Below are 22,011 nucleotides of genomic sequence, written 5' to 3' on the forward strand. Positions count from 1 at the left end.
AGTGGTTACAAGCATTAATGACTCATTGCCATTGCTATTTTAAATAACAATAATTGTTTGTTGTGTTCATTGGTCTACCAATTTCGTATTCGACCAATGATAACCAAGATAGCATAAAATGCTTGACATATGGTTGTTTATTTTCTCAATGTTTTGGAAGGGGTTTAGTCCATTTGGGGAGGATATTTCCATGCAGGAATTTAAGGTTAGGATTACCTATCCCTAATTCTTGTGGTGTCTGACACAGTGACTCGAAGTACCCAACTAATCTGAAAGTAGACCCTACTGTACTTGACAGTCAAACCAATTCCCAGAGAAACAGTTGAAAAAAGCAATGGTTAATGAACTAGTACTGCTTGTATCCATTGCTTGTATTTGTACATTATTCAATATTTAAAAAATATTGAATCTGTTTGGGTTTTTTCTTTATTTTATTTCAACTTGGCATCAAACATAGCAATATTTTCTGAAATTTATGACCCAAATTTATTCTAAAATATTTAATTTTTCTCAAAGGCGTGGCCCTTTTTCCACAGAAGTGCGTCGTACAGCCCGAACAAATATACCAAGGTAAAAATAATGGCGCTGGTTTTATCCAATCGCCAAAACATCTCTTTTGCATGGATCTTGATCACCCAATGAACTATTCTCAAATATATCAAAAATTATTTTTGCTAGAAATTTCATCTTTTCATTTTTATTTTATTTTACCTAATTTTTCAACAGGTCTTGGTGATTTGTATTTTTCTTTTTAGAGCTTCTTTGATTCCCAAATCTCATTTCTTAGGTTTTTGGCAATTTACTGTCCTGGCTGTGTCATATTTCTTAGTTTTCATTCTTTTATTTTGTTTTTAAAGATTTTAGAAGCTGAATTTTCTCAAATCAAATTATGTCTGTAAATGAGGTGGGGTGTTTGGGGGTGGGTGTTGGATGTAAATGTGTAGTTGGATTTGAATCTGGGACGTTAGCTGAACAAACACTTAAGTTCTCGCTGCTGCACCACTGCCTGTACGCTCATCTCAATGAGACAGAAATCCTGTCAAATAATATAGGAATACCATATGTAATAAATGTGGGGGACTGATATCAAGCTTTTTATGTTTAACTTATCGAACTAATAAAATAAAGATACGTTTTGTTTTGTTAAAAGAATATGTTATATATATTTTATGTTGGAGGAATTTAGTAAAATATAGAGATGTATGATAGCTGTGTTTAGTTTGAATAACAAACAATGTAATCAGTTTCTTTATATTACACAAAAACAATTTTACAATCAGCCAATCCTTCCCAAAGATCTAAAACCATTTTAACATGTAGTTTACGTAATCCAGCAATATTTCAGATATCAAAAACAATATTTCAATGTAGATTAGGCCATGCCATAAAAATATTATATTGGTTCTCAGACAATCTAAAACAATTTTACCATGTAGATTATATATATAAAAAAATGAAACAAATTTGAATGTTTTATTGAAGTACAGTAGTGATATTGTTACCTTTATTTGTGATTTTTCCAACGTCGAGGGATTTTTCCAACGTCGAGGGATTTTTCCAACGTCGAGGGTTTTCTCCAGGTCCTCTGGTTTCCCCTCACTGATAAAAAAAACCCTACGCAAGCGAATTATTGAAAAAAAATTGAGCCATATAGTCCTGAAATGACCTAGTTTGTGTCAAGTGTGTCTCTATTAGGGCAGCTCAATCCAGGCAATGATATAGGCCTGGTGGCATTGCACTACCACTTCTGGTTCTATTAATTTGGTTACATGGGCTGTGTTTTGTAGGTAAACTTCAAATGGCAACAGTTATTATAGACAGTTGAGTTTAAGGATATCAGACTATAATTGATAGTTTGTAATATAATAATATATAAATAATGAAACTGATTACAATGTTACAACCCTCTACATTGATAATCTCACAATTCCACTTATTTTCAGTTTTGCATGTCCCTTTAGATCTTGGCATGTCTGTTATAATAATTTCACTCCTACACAGTTTTTTGTTCTCTCTGTATCTTATTTTCTTCATGTTGTTGACACAATCAAGGTGTATGACAGAGGTAGAACCTCGATGGAATCACGTCGTACCTGAGCCTGATCACGGGTTTGGTTCGAACCTCTGGTGTATATAGAAATTAACAATCATCAATCAACTAATCAGAGTGAAAGTAGAATAAGTTTATAAACTAAAGATTATGGCAGGCGGGTGATCCAATTGAATCAGATGCTAGCTGCCTAATTGATAATTGGCTGGGGAAGGTCGTGTGTACACATTGTCGTGCACGTTAAAGATCTCTTGACTGTTGAAATAAAAGTAGGCCTCTGTCCGAGCAAAGGGTCCCTCATAGCACACTGTATAATGGAAGTCTGACATTAAACCCTGTTTCATTTAACTATATTGTTGCGCTGCTATCTTCAGACAACCTGTTATATTTTATGGTTTTTATTCTTTTATATGCCTTGGTTATGTAAAGATGTCTTATCTGAAATATAAATTTTGATAATGTTTAAACAACATTTAAATTCATGGTCTCTGATTGGTATTAGGGGTTGGGGGAGTCGGGGAACCGAATGGTTAAAGTGTGCACATTTGATTATAAGGTCTGACATTGAGTCAGTAGACATCTTATACAGATCTATAATAACCTATCTTTATTCTACAATCTCAATTTATTTCTTCTTCAGCCATCTGCAAGCAGTTCTAGTTTAGATGTTGGTACGAGTAACTTTGCAACAATACGAACAACATCGATTGTTCATAAACAGATCAAGGAACATGAACACTCGAACGAACTTCGTGAACAGTTTACTGGTTATAAAAGATTACGAAAACAGCATCAAAAAGAATTACAAACGGTATGTAGAACTGGAATCATTTTAATTCTGGACACTGTTAATATTTTAATGTTGACAGCATGGACGTTAAGAAAACCTAGTCTGTCTTTTATTTCTGTGATATTTACAACTCTAATTTAAATACTCCGTTTACTCATATTGTCGTTGGTATTCCAGCAATTCAAATTCAAAACATTTAATTTGGTCTGAACTGCAATAGGTTTTATCCATTTTGTTGCATTATAATTTCGTAGTATTGGACACAGAAGACCAATATTCCGTTTACATGTAAAAGAACCCTCATTTTGAATAGGCATTGGTGCCAAACTGTCTTTGTCTGGTTGGTTCAGAAAATAGCGCCCCTTTTATTTGCTCATTTCTGATTGTTTTGAGAGATTGTCATGATTATTTGAAGAAACTGGTGATACTTAGAATTAAAGATACATTATGGGAGATTAGATAAAGAGCTGGCAGTTCTCACTATAATAGTTAAAAACTATATAATGTAAAGGCAATTTGCTAAAAATGTCAGTCAAATTGATCCACTCTGAACCGAGATTTTAGCTTTTGAATTTTAGGCCTAGCCTCGATCATCATTTCTAAAGTCGGTATGGTAAAAAACATAGTCTCGGTTATCCATTCTTAAATCATTTATGAGCGTTTAGCAGCAAATCGGATTCAAATCCAGTAAATATCACAAGCTAGCGAGTGACATCGAGAGTTGATTAAGGTCTGGATAAGTTAATAAATGTCTGATTAATAATTTAGATAACATTTTATGCCTAAAGAAAGATCTGCAATAGTCAGATTTAGGTCTTGAATAATGTATGTTTTATGTATTGATTGCCTGATAACGTTAATTCGTTGTTTTAGCTCTGGAATAATGTATGTTTAATGCATTGATTGCACTAATGTTGTTTTATATTCACATGTGTAATTAGCAACCACTTGGTTGATTTATTTTTATTAATTTTAATACGCCCACATTGAAATGTGGATGTATATTGCCGTCGGTCTGTCCGTCCGTCGGTCCGTCCGTCCACAATTTCTTGTGAACGCTCTAACGCCAAAAGTTATCATCCAATTGTTTTAAAATTGATGTATGTTGTTTACATTAGTGAAACGAAGAAGCCTATTGAATTTCTGTTTATTACGTCTAGAGTTATGGCCCTTGTTTCACTTTATTGAACCTTGTGAACGCTCTAACTCCAAAAGTTATTATCCGATCTTTCTGAAATTCATATGCATTATTTAAATTAGTGAAACGAAGAAGCCTATTGAATTTCAGCAATTTACAATAATTACTTCTAGAGTTATGGCCCTTGTTTCACTTTATTGAACCTTGTGAACGCTCTAAAGTCAAAAGTTATCATCCGATCTTTCTGATATTTATATGCATTATTTAGATTATTGAAACGAAGAAGCCTATTGAATTTCAGCAATTTCCATTTATTATGTCTAGAGTTATGGCCCTTGTTTCACTTTATTGGTCCTTGTGAACGCTCTAACGTCAAAAGTTATCATTCGATCTTTCTGAAAATTTGCATTATTTAAATTAGTGAGACGAAGAAGCCTATTGAATTTCAGCAATTTCCGTTTATTATGTCTAGAGTTATGGCCCTTGTTTCACTTTATTGATCCTTGTGAACGCTCTAACACCAAAAGTTACCACCCGATCTTTGTGGAATTTATAGGCATGATTTAAATTAGTGAAACGAAAAAGCCTATAGTATTTCATCAATTTACAATAATTACTTCTTGAGTTATTGCCCTTGTTTCACTTTGTTAAATCTTGTGACCACTCTAATGACAACAGTTATCATCCGAAATGTATGAAATTTATATGCATCATTTAAATTAGTGAAATGAAAAAGCCTATAGTATTTCAGCAATTTACAATAATTACTCCTAGAGTTATTGCCCTTGTTTCACTTTGTTGAATCTTGTGAACACTCTATTGACAACAGTTATCATCCGATATGTATGAAATTTATATGCATCATTTAAATTTGTGAAACAGGTCTATAGAATTTCAGCAATTTCCGTCAGCAATTTCTAGAGTTATGGCGATTGTGAAGGTTGCAATGACAAAAGTGATCATGTGACCTGTATGAAATTTATATGCATTATTTAAATTAGTAAAATGAAAAAGCCTGAGTTGAGACCCTTGTTTCAGTTTGTAGAACCTTGTAAACCCTCAAACGACAAAATTTTATAATCTCATCTGTATGAAACTGTCTTGTAAAGGCCGCCAATTACCTACAAAGGAATAAATATGCGACAACCCTTGTCGACCGCTCGGACGATTTAGCTGCTGTGGGCGTATGTTTTGTTGCCTGGCAACCTATCTTTTTTTCTGTTGTAGATGGAGAATAAGTTTGCTATAGAAATGGAAGAACATAAAACGAAGTTAGATAAAGAATATGAAAAATTACGTAATAAATTTGCAACAGAATTAGAAAGATTACGATTAAATCATATTTCCGAATTAGACAAGAAGGTTAGTTGTGGTGATTTATTAAAAATAAACCGAAACCTGTCCGTTTGTCTGATATATAGGGCTGTCTATTACATCGGTTGATTTGTCGGAGTCTCGGTGGTTAACTGGGTAAGACGCTGGCTCACTTGTCTGTAGGACTGGTGTTCGATCCCTGCATTGTCTGATATATAGGGCTGTCTATTACATCAGTTGATTTGTCAGAGTCGCGGTGGTTAACTGGGAAAGACGCTGCCTCGCTAGTCGATTATTAGCATCTTCATTAACTCAGTCGGAACAGAAGAGAAGGACGTCAAACACAATTTCATTTCTTTTGATTATTATGTTATTAAAATATTCTATAAATGTTTGTCGTATGTAGTCTGTACTTAACTTTATTGCCATTTCTTTCTGTTTTAAGCAAAAGGCGTATGTAGCCCAAGAAAAGAAAGTTGTTAAAGATACGCTTAGTCAGCAAGAAACAGATAGAAGAAGTTTCTCTGAGAATTTTAAACGATCCTATAGAAGTGATAAAGAACAATTAAAGAAGGTAATTTGTTTGAAATAAAACAATGATTAGCATGTGCGTGCTGTATCATAAGGTCTGTCATTGAGTCAACTGGCATGGTTTTGATTCTCCGGTTGTATGTGACAAGGAGTAGGGTTGCCTGTCCAACCTCGTGCGTTTTTTCTGGGTCCTCTGGTTTCCTCCAATTGATAAAGGTCCCTATGCGCAAGCGAATTATTGAAATAAAATTGAACCATATGTTAGTCCCGAAATGACTGTGTTGAGTGGACATTAAACCCATCTCTCTCTCTCTCTCTCTCTCTCTCTCTCTCTCTCTCATAAATTGAGTGATTTTGAACTAAGAATTTGCGTCACGGTAGAAGAGTTAAAGACCATAGTTTATTCTCTATTTTCATGACTTGTTTATAAATACTCCATATATTTATCGGAGAATATATCTTACCTGACAGGTACCTACAAACAAACAGTTTCAAATGATTTTTTTAAAATTGGAATCCCCTAGATTTGTTAAGAAATCTCGTGTACTTTTTCTTGACATTTTGGGATTATTGATAAATCCTATTGTATTGACGGATTTTTAGTGTGTGTCAGTACTGTCAAGGTGCCCATTGTTTTTATACGCCCACATTTTCATGTGGACGTATATTGTTGTCGCCCCTGTCCGTCCGTCCTTCCGTCCACAATTGATTGTGAACAGTCTACAGGTCACAATTTTTATCCGATTTCAATGAAACTTGAAATATAGGTTTATCACCCTAAGATCTCGGTTCCTTTCGATATTGGCATCTATCGGACCGTAACTTCATGGATTATGGCCCCTGATTGTACGAAAAATCACGTTTTTGGTTTGTGAACACTGTAGAGGTCACAATTTTTATCCGATTTTGTTGAAACCTGAAATGTAAGTTTATAACCCAAAGATCTTGATTCCTTTCGATATTCGCGCATATCGGACCGTAACTTCCTGAATTATGGCCCCTGACTGTACGTAAAAACGTGTTTTTTGGCTTGTGGACCCTATAGAGGTTATAATTTTTATCCGATTTAAAAAACCGTATTATTATATCACTGTTAAACCCTAAGGACGGTTGAGTTCAAACTTCGTGAAAATCAGCCCAAAACTGTCAGACAAAATGGCCACCGTTCGTTCTCAAATAGCGTAAAAATATGGTATATCAAGGTTGTGGACCCTATAGAGGTCACAATTTTTATCCGATTTTGTTGAAACTTGAAATGTAAGTTTATAACCCAAAGATCACGGTCCCTTTAGATATTCGCCCATATCGGACCGTAACTTCCTGAATTATGGCCCCTGATTGTACTAAAAATCATGTTTTTAGCTTGTGGACCCATTAGAGGTCATAATTTTTATCCGATTTAAAAAACTGTATTATTATATTACTGTTCCACCCTAAGGACAGTTGAGTTTGAATTTTATGAAAATCGCCCCAAAATTGACAGACAAAATGGCCGCCATTCGTTCTCAATTAGCGTAAAAATATGGTATATCAAGGTTGTGGACCCTATAGAGGTCACAATTTTTATCCAATTTTGTTGAAACTTGAAATGTAAGTTTATAATCCAAAGATCTCGGTTCCTTTCGATATTCGTGCATATCGGACTGTAACTTCCTGAATTATGGCCCCTGATTGTACGAAAAATCGCTTTCTTTTTAGCTTGTTCTCTATCCATCTCTCGAAAATGTGGGCGTATCCTGCCTGGCAGCCGCTGGTTAGCTTGTGGACCCTATAGAGGTCCTAATTTTTATCCGATTTAAAAAAAACGTATTATTATATCACCGTTACACCCTAAGGACGACTGAGTTCGAATTTCGTGAAAATCGGCCCAAAACTGACAGACAAAATGGCCGCCCCTCGTTCTCAAATTGCGTAAAAGTATGGTATATCAAGGTTGTGGACCCTATAGAGGTCACAATTTTTATCCGATTTTGTTGAAACTTGAAATGTAAGTTTATAACTCAAAGATCTTTGCGCATATCGAATTGTAATTTCCTGAATTATGGCCCTTGATTGTAGGAAAAATCACTTTCGTTATAGCTTGTTTTCTATCCATCTCTCGAAAATGTGGGCGTATCCTGCCTGGCAGCCGCTGGTTTTTAAATATAATTACATTGGTATTTACTATTGGACCCTATGGTGGAGTTTGGGTGTCAGAATTGTCTGACTTGTGTATTTTAGAACGTAAGATTTGTCATAGAGTCACTTGTATGTAGAACCTTGTGGGTTTTCTCCAACTGCTAAAAACTGAAGTATTGAAATAAAATTGTACAATATGTTAGTCCCAAAATGATCAAGTTTACATTGAGTAGACGTTAAACCCCCATCTCTCTCTGTTTTTCAGGATCATGATTCTAAAAGTACACCGAGGAAAGAAAAGGAGGATGCTGTAAAAACGTATAAAGAAGCAACGTTACGCAAGATGAAGAATGAGGAATATAAACTACAGAAACAACACCAGGATCACATGGACTTTAAACTTCGTATCTTTAATCGGCAAAAAAAGATACAGTTTCATCGGTTAGAACAGTCACTACTACGCGAGGTATTTTGGTTTCCATTATTACGTTATTTTGGGTTTGGGAGCCACGGTGGCTAGGTGGTTAAGACGCTGGCTCACTAGCCAGGAGGTCGGGTGTTCGATCCCTGCATTGGCCGATAAAGTTCATCGGGATTTTCTGACTTGGTTTCCCCTTGTCAGTCGTGCAGAACAGAGGGCCTGACAAGAACAGCTGTCTAGTCCTTCGGATGAGACGAAAAACCGAGGTCCCGTGTATACATTGGAATGCATGTAAAAGATCCCTTGGCAGTTGGAAATCAATATAAGAGTAGGCGATAGTGCCGCTGCCCGGGCAAAATTTCCCTCATAGCACACTGTATGGCGTATTCCCGTCTTCATTAGCCCAGTATAGGAGCAGAACAGTAGGGCGTTAAACCCCATTTAATTTCATTTTATTTCGGGTTTGGGGATTGGGTGGTCGAATGATATAACTCATGCGCTTTAGATCACAAGGTCTGTTATTGAGTCATATGGTGTGGTTTCAATCCCAACTACGAGTGTGCATGACCAAGGAGTAGGGTCGCCTGTCCAACCATGTGAGGTTTCTCAGGGTCCTTTGGTTTAGTCCCACAGATAAACATCACAAACGAATTATAGAAATACATTTAGCATATGTTAGTCCCAAAATGATGGGGGTTTGTGTTGAGCGGGGGATTAAACTGTTGGTGACATGTTGTCAGGGTTACATGATAGTGACGTTATAACACACTTGACAAGTTTTCGAGTCCAATACCAACTTGATAAATGAGTACAGTCGCCTGTCCAACTTCGTGGTGTTCTCCAGGTCCTGCGGTTTCCTCCCACTGCTAAACGACCCTACGAGCAAGCAAATTATTAAAATAAAATTATACCATATGTAAGTCTCGAAATGACCTGGTTTGTGGCGTGGACGCTACCCCCCCCCCCCCCCTCTCTCTCTCTCTCTTTCTCTTTATTAAACGAAATAGAAAAAATACTTGTTTTAGGCTAAAATCGTTGATTTAGTACTTAAAATGTCGGTCAACTAGCTTAGTGTCTGTTTTCAAGCGGTGCTAACTGTAGACAGACACCATAAGTTTAGTATACATCTAAGGCTGACAAGTAAATTGTTGTCTCGTCCCATATGCTTCAATGTTTTAATTGTTTATTTCACAGGAACTTAGTCAGAAGAAAGCTCAGTTAGAATATGAACACCGAATGTCAATTAGACATCATGAATCCACCCAAGACTTAGAATTTAAACATTTGGCAGCTCTACAGAAATTACGTGATGAACAACTGAGAAAACAACACGAGATGGAACGAGAGAATCAGAAAGAATACAATGCTCGTGTCGAATCAGATTTAAAGAAAAAACATGCAATGGAGGTTAAACAACAACCTCGTAGTTTAAGGGTAAGATACTCAGGTTTTTTTTTATAATTTTATTTTAGGGATTTTGCTAAACAATTTTATCCCATAATTTATGCTATACAACTGAGCTTTAAGGGTATAGATGGCTCTCAGACCATTTTTTTAAAATTGAATTTTCATCAGTTCAAGGGGGTTTGGTTATCTGAATTAATGCGTGTACGTTATATCATAGGTTTGGTTATCTGAATAAACGTGTGCACGTTATATCATAAGGTCTGTCTCTGAGTCAAGTGGTGTGGTTTCTGCTCCTAGCATCTACATGTACGTGACATGTACTGCTAAAGACCCCTACGCGCAAGAAAATTATGGAAATAAAATTAAACCATATGTTAGTCCCGAAATGACCTAGTTTGTGTCGAGTGGACATGAAATCCCATTTCTCTCTCTCTCTCTCTCTCTCTCTTTCTCCTCCTAGCATCTACGTGACAAGGACTAGGGCATCTACGTGACGAGGACTAGGGTCGTCTGTCCAGACTCTTTATTTTGGGGATTATACTAAAGAATTTTACCTGTCCAGGTACTTTTGATGTATTATTTTGGTATATTTTCTAATAGAAGTTTGTTTATGACAAGTCTTTTGACAAAATAAGACACAAAAACAAAAGAAGAATTTTAGGAAGGAGTTGTCTGAGAATCAGAATGTATTGTTTTGTATGGCCTCAGTAGAAACTTTTACTATTTTACTGGATGCACGTAAAAGACCCCTTGACAGTTGGAATTCAAAGTAAGAGTAGGTCATAGTGCCACTGTCAGAGCAAAATTTCCCTACTAGTACACTGAATGGTTTATGTCACGTAGGAACAGAATAGTAGGACATTAAACCCCAGTTTTAATTTTTGTTACCTGATTTTATCTTTTCAGCAAAAAGAAATTCAGATCCGTAAACAGTTTAACGAGGCGGTAAAGACGCAACAGAAACAATATAAAGCCTTAAAAGAACATATATTACATACGACGCCTAAAAACGAACAGAAGGCTGTAGGCAAAAAGTTAAAGGAGGAACAGATGCGTAAACTAGCGTTACTAGGTGAACAATACGAACAAAGTATAGCAGAAATGTTACAACAACAAAATGTAAGTTACGACCGTCCAGTGGTTAGCTTCTGTCATTTAGTCAACTGGCGTGGTTTCGATTCCTTGGTTGTATGTGACAAGGAATAGTGTCGCCTGTCCAACCTTGTGGGTTATCTCCGTGTCCTACATGTAAGCAAATTATTGAAATAAAATTGAACCATACGTTAGTCCCGATATGACCTAGTTTGTGTCGAGTCGACTTTAAACCCCATTTCCCCCTCTCTTTCCCTCTCTCCACCGCCGAATGAAATAAAGAATACTACAGCAAAATCAGGCAGAATTATCAACTGTTCACATAATAAAACTGTAGTACTTGATGCTTTTAGTCTATGTTGGGTGGTGCTCAGGTATTTGACGGATTAGGGCTAGGGTAGGTATATAGGATGTTCATGGATAACTGTTCGATGACTACAAATGTGAGGAAATGTAATAATGTTTATTGTTATTTTTACAGGTAAGATTGGATGAAGCTCAGTTAGCCGAGGCCAATGAATTAAAACAAAGGTTACAACAAGAGTTAGAACTACTTATTGCCTATCAGAGTAAACTAAAGATGCAAGCCGAATCGCAACATCAAAAAGAACGCAAGCAATTAGAGGAACGGGTTTCGTTAAGACGAGCATTATTAGAGCAGAAAGTAAGTAGATTGTCGTTTACTAAGAGATCCTGTCTTCATTATCCCAGTAGGTGCTGGACAGGTGGATGTTAAACACCATTTCATTATTAGAACAGGTGGACGTTAAACACCATTTCATTTCGTTATTAGAATAGGTGGATGTTAAACACCATTTAATTTCATTATTAGAACAGTTGGACGTTAAACATCATTTCATTTTGTTATTAGAACAGACAGTAATTTGATGGTTATAAATAAATAAATCCTAATTGTGTTATTCGTCCCTAACCTCATGGGTTTTCTCTGGATCCGCTGTGTCCTCCTACTGTTGAAGACCCCTACAAGCAAGTAAATTATTCGTCCCTAACCTCATGGGTTTTCTCTGGATCCGCTGTGTCCTCCTACTGTTGAAGACCCCTACAAGCAAGTAAATTATTCGTCCCTAACCTCATGGGTTTTCTCTGGATCCTCTGTGTCCTCCTACTGTTGAAGACCCCTACAAGCAAGTAAATTATTGGTCCCTAACCTCATGGGTTTTCCCTGGATTCTACTGTTAAAGACCCCTACATGCAAGTAAATTATTGACAGGCTAGTCTCAAAATGACTGAGTTTGTGTCAAGCTAATGTAACACCCTCCTTTCCTCTCTCCTTCTTTCTCTCTCTCCTCTCCCCCCCTCCTCTTTCCCTCTCCCACCCTCCCCTTTATATGTAATTGTTTAACTAAACTATTCTAATTTCTACATTTATAGATGGATGATGAAAGAATGATTTTTGAAAAGGAGGAAAAAGAAAGACTAAGGCATCAGTTACAAAAACAGGAACGAGAGTTACATGACTTTGACGTGGAGACGGCTGCAAAAGGATTAAATGCATTAGAAGTGGCGGACGCGTCGCTACGTGAATTTGACAATGATACAAACAGTGTACGTGGCAGCATGTTAAGTTTAAGTGGTAGTAGTAGTACCAGTTCTTTCTCTTCACAGACCCCCTTATAACAACTATGGTTACCATAGTTACAACCCCCCTCCCTGTTTTTATTATTATTATTATTATTTGGTACTTAGCTCCGCAAAACAGAACCCCACCCTCTAGATGCAAGGAACTAGAAGACCAAAATATTCACTATCTGTTTTTAATTAATATTCTTGATGATTTGGAGTCCATCAATCAAAAAACAGTTGAGTGTAACCCGATCTTCCAATTATGTGCTTACGCATGTGTGTGGGTGAACATGCACATGCATGTAACAGTGTATGAGTGTTTAAGTGTACTACTAAAGAACTAGAAAACCTCAATATACTGATGACAGACTTATTACACAGTTAAAGTGATATATATAGAACACAAGTAGTAATATAATTAATGTTTACTAGAAGTCAGGAATTATTTCTTCATCAAACTTACTGTACAATAAGCAAGCCAATAACTGGATTTCATCATTGTTTCGACACGTCGAGAATCTTTTCTTGTTGAAATGCGTTGTAAAGTTAGCGGGTCATAGGTCGACTTGCTGGAGGATATTATCAGAGTTGTAGAATTATATGGGTCATAGGTCGGCATGATATTATCAACATTTCGTCTCGTCACAGATTGAAGAAGAAGAAGAAGAAATGGAGAGAAGTGTGAAGTCAGAGTGATCAGGTTAAAAAAATCGTAATCCAAGGGCAAGAACTCTTGTGTTTATTTTATAATGGACTATGTTTTATATTGTCCTGTATAATCACCAGACAAGTAAATATTATTATTTTAATATTTTAAACTTGATCAATATCACCAATAAAAACAAATAGATAATACATTTATACAAGAATCACCTATGTTACTTAAACAGTCAGGAATTAAATTATAGGTTATAATTAAAGATGCTTCCGGAGCTGTTAAGATGGTATGGAGCTGTTAAAGATAGTCCTGGAACTGTTAAAGATGGTTCTAGAACTGTAAAAGTAGAGTTAAAGATGGGAGCTGTTAAAGATAGTTCTGGAACTATTCAAGATAGTTCTTTAACTGTTAAAGATAGTTCTTTAACTGTTAAAGATAGTTCTTTAACTGTTAAAGATAGTTCTTTAACTGTTAAAGATAGTTCTTTTGTTAAAGATGATCCCGGAACTGTTAAAGATAGTTCTGGAACTGTTAAAGATGATTCTGGAGCTGTTAAAGATGGTTCCGGCTGATTGTCATGGTACGTTAAGAAGCAGTCAGTTGCACCATTATTTTAATCAAACTGCAGTCAGCTCACCTTATGTTCTGTACAGAATGGCATGGTGCAGTCATGGGAGCCTAAAAATTCATATTTTAACTACAAACCAGGGGCCTTAATTATGAACCTTGAAATGATATATTTTAAGGATACTTTTGTTTCATTGGTCAAGGTTTTATTGTCTCGGACAATGAAAAGAAATTAGCCTTTTTAAAACGGGCAAGGTTTGGGTTTTTTGTAGTAAGGTTTCTTTTCAAACTAAAAATGAAGAATTTGATTTCCAACTCATCTACAGGAAGTAAGACTGATTGATCATGGACCGGTGTAGAAATAATAGTTTTATCTGTACATGTATCGGATAGTCCTATTTCGTTTCGTTTTGTATAGTTCAAAACTTTGTTTTACTTGTCTTCACTATACTAGGATCAAGAAGGGTTGTTATATAACGTTTGTTCGCCGTGATGTGAAGGATTAGCCAATCAAATGGTCTGCTGATTCGAGTTTTTATCGTGCAGAACTGTCGGTAGACTTATGCAGCAACAGAAAATAAAACAAAGCCACTAAAACCGGTCGGATTTTAATGTACATGTAGTGAAGGCCATCGAAAGTATTAAAATAAATCATACGACATGTAGATCTGTATTTTAATCAGATTGGGTTGATGTTAAAAATTAATTAATTAATTAATACTGTCCTTACATGAATCAGCATTCAATCTCTCTGAAAAATACTTAATAACTTAATTTTTGGAAGGTGACTATGTATTAGGAATGAAATATATTTAATCCAGACATGTTCGTGGTCTTACGTCACATCAGTTTCCAGTATATCTAGCGATTGTAAATCTGAAATAAAGTAATGGGCGTGTCTTATATGAGATATAACCCTTATTTAGTAATGGTAATGAAATTAAGTGATGGGTGTGCCTGATTTAGTAATGGTAATGACATTAAGTGATGAATCTTTCCAGCGGTTTGCTGAAAGAAAGATATTTACATTGTAGATTATCATGTTGAGTGGCTTGTCAGATATTGAACTAAGGTCAATGGGCGTTCAATAAATTGTCCATCACTGATATAGTAATTGTAGGGCTTTATTAAATTGTAATAATAATGGACAACCATGCACTTTAAGTATTATATATTACCAATTATTTCTGAGGCCTTGTTGGTGAAAAACAAAACTAAAATACTTTCTAGAATGCAGATTTATCATTGACTGAAAGCAAAAACTTTGTACTAAATCCTTCAAATATTTCGGGTTTTTGTTTTTTTGTGAACGAGGCCTCTAAACTTTTAAGATCTTAGAAATTGTTTGATCAGCTGGTTCCTTCTTAGTGAAACTACTAAGGAATAATTTTCAGATGATTTATTAGATATGAATACATGTATATGGGTGTCATGTCTGTAGAACCTGTAGAGTTTATGATATCTTCTGAATTATTACGTCTGTAAGTTGTTCATTTCATGACACACTTGATCTTCACAACGTCAAGATATTACAACATACATCTATACACAAGTTACCTGTGTAATGCGACATTGCTGGGGGATGTTAGAGAGGGAGTCCAGTGGTCAAAGGGTCTGTCGTTGAGTCAAGCGGTATGGCTTTGAAACCAATCTTGTACATGTTAAATTTCTATTGGAGCAAAATTGACGTCATAGCACAATGTATGACTTATGTCCGTTAGATCTATATCATAATAACTTGACTTTGTGAAGATGAATCTTTTTGATTTTATCTTTTTTGTTATTGATATTAGGTGACTGATTATCATCGCTCTCACATTCTTCCCTGGACGCTTTTTATCACTGTACCGTGCTTCACTGGATGCTTTTTATCATTCTACTGTTCTTCACTGGACGCTTTTTATCACTCTACCGTGCTCCACTTGATGGTTTTTATCGCTCTACTATTCTTCACTGTGCCCCCCCCCCCGAAAGGTATCAGTATTAATAACAAATCATAATAGAAAGATTGCTGAATTATTGTAGCATTCGTTAAGAATAAATAAAATAACTTGCTGAACCATTTCAGTTTAATACAGTTCTGGAAATATGACACGCACTAATGAACTATTACAGACAGACAGAATATCGGGAGGTTGAGTGCGCGCTGTATCATAAGGTCTGTCATTGACTGAAGTGGTGTGGTGTGGTTTCGATTCCCCGGATTCCCCCGCATGAACGTGACAAGGATTAGGATCGCCTGTCCAACCTCGTGGGTTCTCTTCAAGTCCCGTCGGTCTCCTCCCACTGCTAAAGATCCCTACATGCAGGGGAATTATTGAAATAAAACTGAAACCAATGTTAGTTCCAAAATGACCTAGTTTGTGTGGAGCGGACATTAACCCCCCCTCTCTCTCTCTTTCTCTCTCTCTCTCCCTCTCTCTCACAGATAACAGTGGGGGGGGGGGGAGGGTCTTGAGTAAAATATATTTTTTTTCAACTTTCCTTAAAAAGATATAAAATTGTAATGGTAGTTAGGGTCTCTGATTCAATGTAATATCTCAGGCTTTAGTGTACAGTCTGATTCTAATGTTAGAAACACCAAAAAAACCCCAAATATTATTACTATGTGTTGCCTTCATTGTTTAAGACAATTGTTATTACATTTAAAGTGCAATGGAGTTTTTCAATTTGAACATCTTTGTAAAAATATGTTCTAAATTCAATGGTTTACATGGAGTAAATATTTTATACTTGGATATTGAAATTGAAAGAGTATCTTGGTTTTCTCCTGGTTTGTAGTCATTATCTACCAGTCGTAAATTAATATCGTATAGCTAGACACTCACTATTATTGAAAGACATTATGTAAATTGTTTCGGAAGCCAACTAATGTCAAGCTTGACCTTGATACGATTATAATACGAGACGGCCTAACAGGAACAGTGTCTAGTCCTTCAGATGGAACGAAAAGCCTTTGACAGGGTTTCTAACATGGGACCAAGGTTAAGGCCAAGATATAGATTGCTTGAAAATTTATCACAGCTTGAATTAGGTCTTTAATAACTTGAGAATTAACGCAATAATTTCATGATGCAAGTTTTTCGTTCTTAATTTATAGTGCAATTTGTTAATTTAACTATTAAAGGCCACATCAAGCTAAATTATAGTTCTTCGGGGCCAATTTGAAAATGTACCGTGAGTAGAGTCAAATAGATCCTAAATAATGAACAATTGAATTGATTTGATTTAGTCAGCGTTTTTTAGATTTTATGCAATCTTCACTGTCCTGTCCCTCACTGTTTTCTTGTGATCATGGAAGTCAATAATTGTCATTTTAAAATTTATAAGAATTCGAATTGATTGTTAGTCAGAAAGGATTTAGAAGTACTATACCTGTTCCCTGACCCCTTTTCATCCCTTTGAAATAAAATATTGTTTACACAAAAAAAGGATTGATCAGAATTTATCCAAAGGACCTATAAAAAATGGTCTTGGAAAGACCTGGGGGATCGACCAGATTTGTTGGATGCAATCCGTGAATGTAGTTGACCAAATGTCAAAAGGGAAATGAATGTGAGTAATTAACCCTTTCGCTCACAAGAAACGATTTAAATTTTGAGTAATGCATGAGTTGATTTGCCCAAGACCGATAATAGAAAAGTTCGATGGTGAACGGATGTTTTAGCCACAAAGGTTCAATAGGCCCTAATAGGAGCAAACTATTTCAGGTCAAAACGTCTGTAGCCGAAACGTCTGTGGCCAAGAAGCCTACATTTGTTTGGGTAACAAGCTGCATAATTTATATTTGAAATAATTAAAAATAAACAAATCGCATCCAATATTGGAAAAAATAACTATTATGTTTATTATTATTATATTATTATTATTTGAAATATTGGTGTTCCATATCGTTATTTATTCCTATGGTCACTTTATTTAATGTCAGGTGTGGTCAGGTGCGAGTTTGTGTACCTGTAATTAAGGTATGTATGTATATTACTTACTGATAAAACTAATCACATTTATTTATTATCTCCCTTAATTTTTTTTATTGCTATGAAGGGACATAACTCTACATCAAAGGGAGACAACTGCTGGGCCTCCTTCCTAAATGCTATTTTCAAATTGCATCAATTTTTGCCTTCAAATTATATTATAGAATTGTACATTATAATCCTTTTTGTATTAAAAGAACACAGATATAGATATGTATCTATTATATGATATAAATATATATTAAACAAGTGTTCAGTGCTGACTGCAGGGGTTTTAAAAGCTGAACTTATGTATATTTGTTCCAATGTATTATATAGACCAGGAGAGAAGATTATATAAACAGTAAATTTCTATAACATCACTGTAGACTAGCTATTTAACTTGGGAGATTATGTATTTTCAAACTTGTAAAATAAAATGTCACTTTGTATTTTCTCCATCTTCTTTATTTATCCGTCTCAAGTTGGCGTGCACGTAAAAGAACCCCTGACACTTGGAATTTGAAATAAGAGGAGGTCGTAGCGCTGCTGTCCAAGTCAAATTTCCCTCATAGAACACTGCATAGCCGTCTTGATTAGCATTTATGAAGCAGAAAGGTAGGGTGTTAACACTGTAACCCAGGTATCGTTTAATCGTGTGCTAGATACACAAGATTAAACGATACCTGGGTTACAGTGTAAGCCGCTTTCATTTTATTTAAATATCCGTCTAGTTGTTCGTATGGTACGAAGATGGGCATTTCAATTTGATGTAGAGAAGAGGAGATGAAAAGTTTCCATCCCAGTACACATCTTTAGCCTGGGTTGTTGAGAAAAGTAGGACGTCAAACCCCATTTTATTGCTTTTTCCTTTAATATCCGCAATTAAATAGACTCCATTGACTGCATTACTTGTACTGCAAGAAGGACTGACGAATGGTCTTTTATAAATTAGTATGCCTGAAATGATTCCTTGACAGTTTAAATTTTGTTGCAAAATTAACCATAACTTTCAACATTGCTCTTTCTTTTTTTCTGTTTGTGATGTAATGATTCAGGACTATAAATATATTTATTTTGTATTTTGTTCTATATAATTAAGGTCTATAAATCCACTAATGTTTGGATAATATTATATTTAATATATAGACCTAATATACTTACTTACTCGCCTTCAAAGTGTTCAGCAAACCCCGGGGGGATTTACTCTTAGTAAGTCTAGTTGGTCTATATCTTGAATATAATATTATCCAAAAATAAATGGATTTATAGGCCTAGATAGAATAGAACAAAATAAATGTATTTATAGGCCTGAACTATTACATCAGCGATTGAAAGAAAAGAACAGGTAAAGTTGAAAGTTGTTGTTAAATTACAACAAGTAGTATTTAAGGAATTTAATAAATGAAGAATCACAAACTAGAGATGATTGAATACAATATATCTGAATTAAACAAGAGATAATAAATCTATGGCGATTATTATTTTCATACACAAACTAAGCTAATATTGAATGAATTAAGTGAATAGAAGACGGGTCTTTAAATGGCATTTAAAATAAACACCTTCTCGTATTATCAGAACATTTCTTCGTTTCGTTGTGAATTTTACAGCAGAATAAAAAAAATACGCGGGAAATAAAACGAATCCCGATCATCAAGTTGCGTTATCCCTATTTCATTTTGGAGAATCAAAGACCGGTAATGGGAGTTTAGGTATCTACAGGTAGATACACCCAATAGCAATTTACCTTCTGATAGTTAAACCTACAGGTAGGTAGATAGTTAGATACATTCAATAACAATTTACCTTCTGATAGGTAAGCGGCGTTTAGGTACCTACAGGTAGATACATCCAATAACAATTTACCTTCTAATGATACAATAATACTAGAATTTGAAGATAACCTGGAGCAGATTTGTTAATAGATCGATAAGTTAAAGATCATATTTTAAAGTTGGTCCTTTCTGGAACTTGGAGCCAATGTTATTTGTTTAAGACTAGTGTGATGTCTGATCTGGATTTAGTTTTAGTGACAATGTAAGCAGCATTGTTTTGGCAATCTTTGAAGCTTTGCAACTTCTTCGTCCGTAATACCAGTTAGTAAAGAATTACATGGTCGATTCCTGACAGGATAAAGGCCCAAGCTAATGTTGCACAAACATCTTCTGCGATATTTTACAGAGCCTGTGAGTAGAACCCACAACTTCATCGTTGACATTTAGCATGTTACAATGACATCCATTGTTTAACATTATATAAACAACCTTCCAGATTCATACCTTTCAATATCTTTATCAGAGGATTGACACATGTTGGTCTCTTGTTGTTATAAAGATTAAAATCATCGGAATATTAAATAAATATGGCATGGATTTAATATTGATGTCAATACTAGCCAGTGATCATTAGTGTGTTGAAGTCGATCTATTTTTCTTTGGTAAGAGTTACCTCCCATTATAACCCAACAACTCCCCACCTCACCTCTTGTACCTGACATTTAATGAATAAATTATAAAATACTAGAAATAAATACAGACATGAGACAATTAGTTTATTATTAAATCAAATATATTCCAATTGTATAAATTGACAAACAAACAAACAAACAATATTTATTATTACAATCGAATTGTTTGTTTGTTTGTTGGGAGGGGAGGGGGCGTAAATTCTGTCATTGGGTTAAGTGGAGTGGTTTCGATTCCCAGCTTGCACGTGACTCACTGCTATATATGTGAAATTCCGATCATAAGTTGTAGGGGAGGGCGACTGGTCTATCTACAACTGTCTGGGGGATCTTGAACGTTCTGCCATTAATATACACTTTCTGAACAAATAGCCGGTTTCCTCCCACTGCTAAAGACCCCTACGCGCAAGCGAATGATTGAAATAAAATTAAACCATGTTAGTCCCGAAATGACCTAGTTTGTGTCGAGTGGACACCCCATTTCTCCCCCTCTCTCTGAACAAATAGACACCGTTTTTCTGTTCAGACTGTCTGTCATGGACCACTGATTGGAAAAGTAATAAGAAACGTTTAGATCATCACCAAAATCGAACCCTGAACATCCTGGTCAGTGATGAGGCAACGTCATAGGCTAATCACAAGCTGACAAACTTCTTGATATTTCTTTCATAGACCCCTACACGCAATCGAATTAATGAAATAAAATAAACCATGTTAGTCCCAAAATGACCTAGTTTGGGTGGTGGATTAGTTGTTCAATAGTTGGGGGTTAAACAGCAATACCTAGAATGGGTGGGCTACGATAGTTGCCGGGTGTGGGTGTGGACGGGGTGGGTACGATAGTTGCCAGGGGTGGGTGTAGACGGGGTGGGTACGATAGTTGCCGGGAGGTGTGTGTGGGTGTGGAGAGGGTGGGGTACGATAGTTGCCGGGAGTTGTGTGTGGGTGTGGAGTGGAAGGGGTAAGATATGTGCCGGGAGGTGGAGATGTGTGCAGGGGTGAGGTATAATGAGACACTATTAAAGAAAACTACGTTTGACATCCTGTATAAAGTATTAAGTAAGGTATTGAGACTAACTCAGTTGTTTTTATGTAATATGTAATATACAATAAGGTTACTGGATATGATGATTGGGGTTTAAAGTTTTGTCCACATTATACGTAAGGTATTTTACCTGTAAACTATCACAGATACAAAGAATTCGTAAGGTTAGATGACAAATATTTTAGAGAAATAAAATAAATTAAATGGGGTTTAACGTCCTACTTTGCTGCCCCCAAGATGCTATTAAAGACGGACATAGGTGATAGAGTGCGATATGAGGGAATGTTGCCCTAAATGTGGCGCTGAGACACTAACAAGGGGGAAACAAAGCTGGAAAATTTGCCAGGACAGCTGCCTATGGCATACTACTCTTTATAATTCTAATTGTCAAGGAGTCTTTTACGTGCACGTTAACGTGTACACTGTACCTCGGTTGTTCATACTATCCGGTAGATTAGACGCTACCCTTACCATACCCCCCCGTCCTACATCACTAATAAAGGGAAACAACACTGGAAAATCTCTGAGAACTTTCTCGACCAAATTTGGCGATCGGCTCTTCTTCCAAATTCCAACTGTCAAGGCTTCTTTTACGTACACGCCTACGTATACAGGGACCTCGGTTGTTCTTCTCACCCGATCAAAAAGACTAGACCCTGTCCTTACCACATCCTCCATCTTGCGACGCTGGAAAATACCCGAGAACTTTCTTGGTTAACACCGGGATCGAATCATGTACTCCCTGATTAGCGAGCCAGTGCCTTACTCACTGAGCCACCACATTTCCCCAATCTTTTAGAGACATGTATTATGCTTGAATTTCACAAAGATTCAAAATTCCAAATATATTGGAGAGAGAGAGAGAGAGATGGG

The 22,011-nt window shown here is 35.9% G+C and overlaps 1 protein-coding gene across 1 annotated transcript; it reads left to right on the forward strand.

Annotated features, from left to right (window-relative positions):
• The first annotated feature begins 400 nt into the window (after nucleotides 1-400).
• LOC130013088 (serine/threonine-protein kinase TAO1-like) lies at nucleotides 401-18,078 on the forward strand. Its single transcript, XM_056101582.1, has 9 exons — nucleotides 401-570; nucleotides 2,691-2,861; nucleotides 5,206-5,340; nucleotides 5,738-5,866; nucleotides 8,207-8,407; nucleotides 9,557-9,796; nucleotides 10,676-10,888; nucleotides 11,343-11,525; nucleotides 12,254-18,078. The coding sequence occupies exons 3-9, from the start codon at nucleotides 5,206-5,208 to the stop codon at nucleotides 12,497-12,499; spliced, it is 1,347 nt and encodes a 448-aa protein (XP_055957557.1). The 5' UTR covers nucleotides 401-570; nucleotides 2,691-2,861; the 3' UTR covers nucleotides 12,500-18,078.
• The last annotated feature ends 3,933 nt before the right edge of the window (nucleotides 18,079-22,011 follow it).

Source organism: Patella vulgata, chromosome 6 (assembly GCF_932274485.2).
Source record: "Patella vulgata chromosome 6, xgPatVulg1.2, whole genome shotgun sequence".
NCBI classification, from domain to species: domain Eukaryota; kingdom Metazoa; phylum Mollusca; class Gastropoda; family Patellidae; genus Patella; species Patella vulgata.